This window comes from Trypanosoma equiperdum, assembly GCF_001457755.1.
Source record: "Trypanosoma equiperdum strain OVI genome assembly, contig: ctg_904, whole genome shotgun sequence".
Classification (NCBI taxonomy): Eukaryota; Euglenozoa; class Kinetoplastea; order Trypanosomatida; family Trypanosomatidae; genus Trypanosoma; species Trypanosoma equiperdum.
Window position 1 is genome coordinate 42,474 of NW_027124870.1, and position 9,642 is coordinate 52,115.

Consider the following 9,642-nt stretch of genomic DNA (forward strand, 5'->3'; position numbering starts at 1 on the left):
AGTTCGTGTGCAGTTTGCTGACATCGTTGATGTTGATGTGGTTGTTGTTATGCGGCGGTATTCGATTCTCTTTCCCTGTATTCGAGCACAAGATTGTTATATATTTACCGCACAGGTAATGCTCTCCTCTTTTTTATCCCCTGCTTTTGCACCTTTTTTTACTTTTATTGTTTAACTCAGGAGACTTCAGGAAGAAAACCGAAGGCTGGAAGCGGTGCAGAAAAAAAGAAAAGCAGATCTTTCTCTCGTGAAATTCTGTTACTTACCCCCCTCTCTCTCTCTGGGGTTGTCCAGGACTTATTACCATATCATTAAGGTACGTGTGATTGAGAGTGTGTCTTTGTTAATAAGAATGTCGACAGAAGATGTGTTTGTTGAGTCTGCTGGAGAGAAGTATAGACTTCAGGTACTGCGCGATTTCCGTAAGTTTAAGGAGTTGGTCCTCTCAACAAATGCATGGACGAAGCAATACTCCGACTCTCACACGCTTGTGGAAACGCGGCCACCTGAGGACAAAAGCACGGGAATTAATATCGTGCGTGTGAAGCGAGAGATGCCAGGAGTGACGTGTGAAGATCTTTACGACACCTTACACGATGCGGGATACCGCGCGACATGGGATGAGAACATGTTGGAAGGTAAAAATATCGCGACCTTGAGCCCACACAATGATATTGGCTACTATGCCGTAAAGCTGCCGTGGCCATTAAAGAACCGCGACTTTTGCAACCTTCGCTCGTGGATGGAGTTCACCAATGGTGAGTTCGTCATCTTCAACCACTCCGTCAAACACCCGAACTGCCCGGAAAAGAAACAATTTGTTCGCGCCCGCTCCATCATTACCGGCTACCTTATACAACCATTTGGCGATGGGGGCTGCCTGCTGTCGTATATCACCTGCAGCGATCCATGCGGCTCTATTCCGCACAGTGTTATAAACTTCACCACAACACGTATCGTTCCAAAGGTGATGAACCAACTGCAGAAGTGTGCGTTGAAATATGGTGAATATTTCGCAAAGAATGGCAAGTGCCCACGCGAGGAGTTACCATGGCGTACACCCAAGATGAATTGGAGTAGTACTTTTAACTACCCTGGGGAGGAAGAGGCAGCGACATCAGGAGCTAATGTGGGACTTAATGACACGCGGGAGGGAACCGTAAACCGTGATGGTGAGCGTGTGATGTCATTAATGGAGGAATCATCCCTTGCAGCGGGTTCTCAGTATTCCTCTCCCGCTTGTGAAGGCTTGACGGGGCGGTGTGTTGGGGCTGAAAGCGCTACGCCCACGACGGCAGAAGGGGATTCGCCAGTAGTTCAACAGTACAAAGACATCATGCACCGATTGGCGAATGTTGCTGATGATACGTTCATTGTTGAGGGAAGGGCACCTGCCGTTGCGGAATATACGTCCCGTGTTGGTGTATTTGTTGATGGTGTCCGGCGTACATCTCCCCATTAAGATAATATTTGAGGACCATCGCTCCCCGTTCTCTACGTAAACCTAAACGACCTGTTCTATACGCTCATGTTTTTTTTTTTTCGTTTTTTGAGGTATGTGGGCGTTTGCACTGCAATGCCTAACTGCTTCTGGAGGTATGTATTGCTAATTACTTCCGTATGACCATTGTTTGCCGCGTCAATAGGAGGAAATATGTTTGACTGTGCAAACTGTAAAGTCGCGCAGCCTTTCCCCCTCTTTTTTTTGATCCAAAGTAGGGGTGATTGAACTTTCACCTTCCCTGTTGGATGTGAGGTAAAAGAGAAGAAACAGTGAAGTGGAGCGCCCACAAGATGTTTAGGGAGCAAGAGCAAAGAGAGACGAGGAGAGAGAGAGACGGAAAAGGAAAAAAAAAGGTAAAAAGAAAGGAAGGGATGAAGCAAAGGTGCAACGATGGCAAACGGTTAACAATAACAACAGCGCTGAGTGACTGGGGTTGAGGTGGCTCTCCTCTTTTTACCGTTGTCATGCCTTTATGTTTGGGAGGGTTTATCGCTACATTATTTTCACGTATATATATATATATATATATATATTTATATATGTGTGTGTGTACCTGTTGAGATTCGTCACTATTCTCATTTGTTGTTGTTATCATTTTTTTTTTCTATTTCTTCCCCAGTTGGGGCTCATTTTTATATGATGTTTACGTACTGAGTCCGCAACCGCGGCTCTTTCCCCTTTCCCCTTCCCTTTCCACCCCCCTGCAGGTGAAGTCGGTGGGAGGAATTGGTGAAGATTTTTGTTACAGTTCAGTAGCCGCCTCAGTCTATTACACACGCATCCACCCGCACACGCTCTTGTGTAATAAAATGCATGCAGCAGCTTCACGTTGTCACTTTTCTTCCTTCTTTCCCCCCATGGTCTTTCGCCTTCCCCGTTTTTTTTTCCGTTGTAAGCCCGCTTAAGTTGATGTTCAGTGCCGGTGCGGTGGTTGTGGACATCATTTGCATGTCTTTTATTGTACGTTACCCCATTTGCGCCTCGTTATGCATATCCTTTTTTCCATTTCCCCCTTCATTGAACGTGTTGCACAGTTTCATTCCCCCCCTAATAAACGATATATATATTTCAGTATCACATGGACGCTACATGTGTAATTGATTATGGATCACATACAGTGAAGCATACCTGCATTTCAAAGGCTGATAAGAACTCTGCCTTTGAGTTCAATATTAACGAGGCTCCAACTCAAGCTTTCGCGGCTAATGATTCGCTAGACATTGTGCTCTTCGGCAGACATGTTGCCGAGTTGATCTCAGACACATGCCCCGCTGGGTCTGCGCTCACGCTATGTTTGCTGACGGACACATGGTTACCGCGGAGGAAACGCGAGCTGCTTCTGAAGTGCTGCTTTGAATGCCTTGGTGCTAAGCGCGTTTCGCTAGTGGACAGCGTCTCGACGGCTCTTTTCTCCTCGGGAGAAACGACGGGTGTTTGTGTGGATGTGGGCTATGGGGGTGTTCGCGCGGTCCCGGTGGTGAACGGGTTTCCGCAGTCATTTTTAGGCGAGGATGTGCGCTCTGTTGGAGCGAAGAATACCGACACGGTGTTGCGCCGCCATATTCCGCAGGCCAGTGAGCCGGTGCTTCTCGCGCTCAAGTCAACGGTATGTTTTGTTGGCGATGAGCCTCCTGCAGTGTCCCGACAGATATCACTTCCTGATGGGAGCACCTTTCCAATGACGCTCAGCCCGTCTGTATGTCGGGAAGCGGGTGAGGCACTTCTTTACAATGCACCGACAGCCAGCGCTCCAAACGCTCTGCGGCACATGTACCAAAAATCGTTGTTGGAGTGCCCATCGCTGGATCGTTGGGTACTTGTTGGAGCAGCCTCAGGCATGACGGGAGTGGGGCGAGTACTTGGGGAAGCAATGACACATGCTCTCACAGTTACGCAGAGAGAAGGACCGCAATACATCGCCGTGAAGGATCCGGCTCACGCTGCTGTTTGTGGCGGGGCGATTCTTTCCCAGTTGAGCACCTTCAAAAAGATGTGTGTTACGGTTGAGGAGTACGTGGAGGAAGGGCCGCACTACTGCGTACGGCCCAAGATTATTTGAGACACGCGTGGAGTCGAGGTCCCTTCACATACGCCTTTTCTCTTTGTTTGGCGTGCGGACCAGTCAGTGAGTGCATATGCATATCCACCTTTATGCATGTGAGGGTGCTTGTGTGTAACCCTTCTTTCGTTTCGTTCCCTTTCTTCACATATCGCCGCGTACATATCTATGCGTACGCAAGCCATCACCACCTCGAGCTGTTTTGATATTGTTATTTGATCCGTTACGCCTTGCGCCCCGTTGAGATTCTTTACTTAATTTATCACTTTGCATTTACGCATTCAAACAGGAACCTGTATAGGAACGAACCACCAAATAGGCAGACTACCCGTTCGATCGCACACGCATACGCACACACGCATACACGTGCACGTCAAACTGACGTGTTCACACATAAGCCCTTCCTTTATCACCCGTGCGGTGTAGTGTACGGGACCACTTCAGCATACTAGTAGTGGGCTTTCTCCTTCCCTTTTGAAGCTGCACATTCCGTTTATTTTTATGGAATGCGGCTTCTTGCACGACTGGGGCGGCGTCTGCGTGCCCGTTATGAATTGGCCCGTGGGCGCATGAATTTGCGCCGGATGAGCGACCACGAACTGATTGGGCGCTACTGCGGTTTGGCTTTTATTCCTTTTACGGTGTGTGTATGTGGCGGCAGTATGCGGAGTTATGCAACGGACCGTGTGCATGTGGCCATGGAGAAGCGTGACAAGGAGAGTTCACACTGAAGAAGGGCCGTGCTTATGTGTCATCGTTTGCGCAGAGCAGGGGGACACCCATGGCTCTGTGTTATTCTTTTCCTTTCTTTTTTTCTTCGCGGGCACACTTACTCACTCTCACTCATCCACTCACGTACGCAGGGGTACGTATATGCATATATTAATTTGCTGGGAAACTGTTTGAGCCAAGGTTTCATTGTGTTGCGTGACAACCTTTGCGTTACGGTGACTGATGCTCCTCTTTTAATTTTGTTGTTGTTTCTAACTCGCCCTGCGTGCTTGCGACCTCTCTACTCCGTTACATCATGGGAGGAAAAGCGAGGGCGGAAGCAAGCTAAGAAGAAAAAAAAAAGCAAAAGTTAACCGAGGTAAGAAGAGAAAAAAAATCGTGAAGGGGATAAAGGGGAAGATATAGTAGAGATATTCAGCAGATAAAGGATTTACACTTAATAAATACGAACCGGACTGATGCTGTCTACAAGTGGGAGGGTGAAGCGTAAGAATGCCGCACCTCTCCAGAAGGTGGGGCAGACAAAGACATCTGTTGTTGATCAGCTTGAGGAAGCGCTGCAACAACGCGACTTCTCCAAGGCCACAACCGTTCTCGAGTTTTATAAGACAACAAACCAGCCAGTGGGAGATCTCCCCATTAACCCATGGTTGGCCTACAGTGCATTTCACATGAATGACGTATCCAAAGCTCTCGATGTATATAAGGAGCTCTTGTCGCTTGATGGATGCGATCCAATGCACTATATTCACATGGGTTGCTGCCATTTTGTCAACGGGTCCTACGCAGAGGCGGAGGAATGTGCGTTGAAGGGACCGGACTGTTCACTGCAGACACGCTTGCTGTTTCACATTGCTCAGAAGACGTATGATGAGGACAAGTTGCTTGTCTATCACCAGAAGCTGAAGGAAACGGTGGAGGATCAACTATCGCTGGGTGCTGTTCATTTCTATCGCGGTCACTTCCAGGAGGCAATCGATGTGTATAAGCGCATACTTCTCGAAACCCGCGAGTACATCGCACTGAACGTTTACGTGGCCATGTGCTACTACAAGATGGACTATTATGATGTTAGTCTCGAAGTGCTTAATGTGTATTTGCAATCGCACAATAATAGTGCCACCGCCATTAATCTCAAGTCCTGCAATCATTACAGGCTGTACAATGGCAAAGCGGCTGAAGCGGAACTGCGTGTGCTGATCGACCTGCAGCGCTCCACCTACAATGTAGAAAATGATATTGTCAAGCATAACTTGGTTGTCTTCCGTAATGGCGAGGACGCCCTTCAGGTGCTTCCGCCACTGCTCAACGTTGTGCCAGAGGCTCGGCTGAATCTCGTCATATATCACCTGCGCCATGAGCAGATTGAGGAGGCCTATGAACTGATTAAGGATCTTGAACCTGTGGCTTCAACGGAGTACATTTTGAAAGCAGTTGTGAATGCCTTCATTGGACAGAAGTTGGACTCAGAGGAGCATTTGAAGACTACGCGTGAGTACTTTAACCTCATAGGATCTGCACAGTCCGAGTGCGATACAATTCCAGGTCGGCAATGCATGGCTTCGTATTTCTTCATCTTGCGCGACTTCCCCAATGTGCTCATTTACCTACGTTCCATTAAGCCCTACTTCTTGAATGATGACACTTTTCTATACCTTCATGGTATTGCATGCGCTGCAACTGGGAGCTTTGCTGAGGCGGAGGAATCACTCACAGCAGTGCGTTCGGAGAAGGTCAAAGCGGAGTTCAGCTACATGAGTTGGCTTATGCGCGCACACATCATGAACAAGCATGCAAAGCGGGCTTGGGACATTTACCTCAAGATGGAGACCAGCGCCGAGTCATTTAATATTCTTCAACTCATGGCTAACGATTGCTACAAGGTGTGTGCCTTTTACTATGCTGCGAAGGCGTTTGATGTTCTTGAGCGTCTTGACAGCGCTCCTGAGTATATTGAGGGGAAGAAAGGGGCCTGCATTGGTGTCTTCCAGCAGGTGTTCGCTGGGCAGGAGCCGGCAGATTCGTTATTTGACGTTATGAAAATGTTAGATATGAGCGTGCAGCAGCATGCCAATGACCCGAAGGTTTCACAGCAATTTGAAAGTATTCTGAAGGTCATTAAGGACTGGGTAAAGGAGAGCAAATTGAAGAAGAAGTGATGTGGGATGGAGGCGGGGTATATCTTCGTTGGTCAGTTAGCTATCTTGCTGAAGTTTTTTTTTACCGCACTTCGTGTCGTGTCCTCTTTATGTGGAATTGAGACGTTGGCCAAATGAAGGATCTGTTAAACTAGGGAGTTAATTGGGTATTGATGTGTGGTCCTCGGTGTGTTTGTAAGGCACAGAGATGAGAAGATACATGGGATCAAGCAGGAATGAGGCAAGTCATCGCGTTGCTTCGGTACGTGTGTGTGGAATAGAGCCATGTGACGTACCATTTGCTTCACTTGTTTTCCCTCCTTCCCTCCCTTCTTTTTTTTTTTACACCTTTTCTACGCCTACTCTCGTTTCTCCTTTCTTCCTTCCTGTTTTTTATATGGGTACTATGATTCACCATATTCGAACACACCTTTCTTTGTTGCTTCCTCATTTCTCTTCCTTTACGTGATGATACTGTGCAGTCAAAAACCCGCAAAGGATATGCAAACTTACATGCGTTACCTACCTTTCATTTATAGAGAATTTCTGTTCTACCACATTTTTCGATGAGGGAAACAATACCACACCTAAACAGCGGCGGAAACGAAAAAAAAAAAAGGGCCCAAGTTGAGAGAAGAGATATAATTGGGAGAAGGGGAGGGGGAAGAGGATCATAACCGCAAGTTTTTCGAGGTGTGGTTAGAAGTGAATATTTTGCCGTTTTGCGGTTTAGTACACGCCTATTTTGCTTCTTTTTTTTTTTCCTTCTGTGTTTGTTTATATCTGATGAGAGGGAAAGGGATAAACATCTACTTTTCCCTTTTATGTACTCCCCTTTGTTCTCTGTTGGTGCTTAATATTGAATCTGTGTGTGTGTGTGTGTGTGTGTGTGTGTGGAAGAGGGTTTCTTCGTTGTTAACGTCTACGCTTCGTAGAGCAGTTTCACACTTACCTTCGCTGGAGCCGCATTTTTCATCCCTTTTCTTTCCCCCCCACTTTGCAAACGTTTACTCTCTGGCGCATTATTTTCTTTTTCGCTTTTTTCTTTTTGTTTTTCGCTCATATGTCACACGCGGGGGGTTCGTCCCCTTGTTTCCGTTTTTCTTCTCTTTCCTTTCCTTTTTTTGTTTTTTTTTCTTCACATTTAGGAAACTGTACGTGTGTGGGAGAAGTGGGGGACGAAGGAAATGATTCGTCATGGACTCACTGGACCTCCCGCATCATCTGACCCGTCTGATGCTGTTCTGTCAGGCATTTATCCCTTGTATTTTCGGGATGAGTTCCTTGGAAGCTGCATTGCAATAGCTCCTCGCATTCTCATAACAGCAGGGCATCACTTCAATTCTCTCAAGGATGATGTGGGTGATCTTCACCTTCTGGATGGGGCCAGTGAGGGGGAAATTACTGTGGCATATGTCTCAAAGGACCGAGTGCATGATTTGCTCGTGCTGTGGGTTAGTGCAGATTTGAACTGGGTGCCACTACGCGGGTTTCAGCCCCCTGTTGGAGCGCGTGTGGCAACCGTATGGCTGTCAACAAAATGGCCTCATGATACGATCGTGTCACCAGGTACTGTTATTGAAGTTAATCGTGGCAACTGCGTGGTTCGCGGGACGGTGAGTACAACAGGCTCCAGCGGATCGCCGGTTGTGGATCAGTTTGGGGATCATATCGTTGGGATGCATCTCATATCAAACACTCGTGATGGATCGAGGGTGTCGGGTTTTATTTCGTCGCGGATGATCGTATCGGCTCTTGTCGCAATGGGTGTTCCGTGTCGTGAGGTGGAGAGGTGATGGAAAATAATAAGAGTTGCGGAAGGGAGTATGTGAGGTGCACCACTTTTGGACGGTGAGATAAGCAGGGAGGAGTTTGAGGGTACTTGTGGTACAGTACTCCCCCTCTTTTATATTTTTTTGATTTAAGGCAGTCACTTGTCCGCTAGCAACCCCTCTCTTTCTGTGTATATCTGTTTTTTTGTTTTATTATTGTTGGTACAGTTACCCCCTTCCTTTTCTTGTCGTGGTACTGTCGCTGATGCGTCATTACCCCTCTATTTTGTTTCCATATGCGTCTTCACGAAAGCGTCGTCGCAGACGTTTGCATATTTTTGTCTTCCATGCACCACTCCACGTTCATTTCTTGCCTCTGTTCATCTTTTCTTTTTTTTCTTTTCTCTCGCTCGTTCCCCGTGTTGCCGTTGTTTTGCTTGGCTGCGGTGATGTGTGTATTATCTGCTGATGTTTGCTTCTGTTTTATTGTAGCAACCAGGGCCGCGCCGTATTGGGTGCGTATAAGAATAGTGTCATGGTTTCCGAGGGCACTTCCGCTGCAGGTCGCCTGGAGGGCGAGTCGCCGCTTGCGCTGCGCGTCGATACTGGCGAAATTGTCGCGGGATGCCTCGCCGGTTTTGTGGAACATTTCTTTATGTTCCCGTTTGACACTTTGAAGACACGGGTTCAGAGTGGGGACTCGACGAATGTCATATTAGCGGCAAAGCGTATTTCGCGGAATGAGCGACTTGCACATCTTTACCGCGGATTCGCGCCCATCATCGTTTCTGCCGTTCCAGCGCATGGTGCATATTACAGCACATATGAGGCTGCGAAGCGTGTCTTTGGTGAGGATTCCACAGTGTCTATAACGGTCTCTGCCAGTTGTGCGGTCGCTGCTCATGACACCATTTCCACCCCATTTGATGTTATCAAGCAGCGGATGCAGATGGACGGGAGCCGGAAGTTTGCCTCATCGCTTCAGTGTGGTCAATGTGCAGTTGCGGAAGGGGGCGTGCGGTGCCTTCTCCTCTCTTTGCCCACCACTATTTTAATGAACATTCCACATTTCTCAGCCTACTGGTTAGTTTATGAGGGGTTTCTTGCATACTTGGGTGGTGAGCGGCGCAATAGGGAAACGGAAGTTGCGGGAGATTACATAACCGGGGGCCTCCTGGCAGGCAGTGTGGCTTCTATTGTCTCGTCACCGTTAGACGTTGTAAAGACTCAGCTGCAACTCGGTCTTAGAAAGAATATCCCCGATGCGGTGCGCTATGTCTTAGTCAATCGTGGCACCAAAGGTTTCTTTGCCGGGGTTACGGCGAGAGTTATGTGTACCGCTCCTGCTGGTGCCCTGTCAATGATCACATATGAAACGGCCAAGAAGTTCATGGAGGAACGGTAAAAGGATTGTAAAGCGGGAAGCGGGGGGGGGGG

General features: G+C 47.8%; 6 protein-coding genes across 6 annotated transcripts; all 6 read left to right on the forward strand.

Annotated features, from left to right (window-relative positions):
* Positions 1-352: 352 nt before the first annotated feature.
* TEOVI_000443700 (START domain containing protein, putative) lies at positions 353-1,462 on the forward strand (the record flags this gene model as incomplete). The annotated part of the gene is made up of 1 exon (XM_067227206.1): positions 353-1,462. One exon carries the CDS (start codon positions 353-355, stop codon positions 1,460-1,462), a length of 1,110 nt encoding a protein of 369 aa, XP_067083307.1.
* A 1,120-nt stretch (positions 1,463-2,582) lies between these two features.
* TEOVI_000443800 (actin-like protein, putative) lies at positions 2,583-3,563 on the forward strand (the record flags this gene model as incomplete). The annotated part of the gene is made up of 1 exon (XM_067227207.1): positions 2,583-3,563. One exon carries the CDS (start codon positions 2,583-2,585, stop codon positions 3,561-3,563), a length of 981 nt encoding a protein of 326 aa, XP_067083308.1.
* Positions 3,564-4,069: 506 nt separating this feature from the next.
* On the forward strand, positions 4,070-4,294 carry TEOVI_000443900 (uncharacterized protein; the record flags this gene model as incomplete). The annotated part of the gene is made up of 1 exon (XM_067227208.1): positions 4,070-4,294. The coding sequence occupies one exon, from the start codon at positions 4,070-4,072 to the stop codon at positions 4,292-4,294; it is 225 nt and encodes a 74-aa protein (XP_067083309.1).
* Positions 4,295-4,753: 459 nt separating this feature from the next.
* On the forward strand, positions 4,754-6,454 carry TEOVI_000444000 (Putative intraflagellar transport protein C3; the record flags this gene model as incomplete). Its single annotated transcript, XM_067227209.1, has 1 exon — positions 4,754-6,454. The coding sequence occupies one exon, from the start codon at positions 4,754-4,756 to the stop codon at positions 6,452-6,454; it is 1,701 nt and encodes a 566-aa protein (XP_067083310.1).
* A 1,166-nt stretch (positions 6,455-7,620) lies between these two features.
* Positions 7,621-8,229, forward strand: TEOVI_000444100 (uncharacterized protein; the record flags this gene model as incomplete). The annotated part of the gene is made up of 1 exon (XM_067227210.1): positions 7,621-8,229. The coding sequence occupies one exon, from the start codon at positions 7,621-7,623 to the stop codon at positions 8,227-8,229; it is 609 nt and encodes a 202-aa protein (XP_067083311.1).
* A 511-nt stretch (positions 8,230-8,740) lies between these two features.
* On the forward strand, positions 8,741-9,610 carry TEOVI_000444200 (mitochondrial carrier protein; the record flags this gene model as incomplete). The annotated part of the gene is made up of 1 exon (XM_067227211.1): positions 8,741-9,610. One exon carries the CDS (start codon positions 8,741-8,743, stop codon positions 9,608-9,610), a length of 870 nt encoding a protein of 289 aa, XP_067083312.1.
* Between the last annotated feature and the right edge of the window lie 32 nt (positions 9,611-9,642).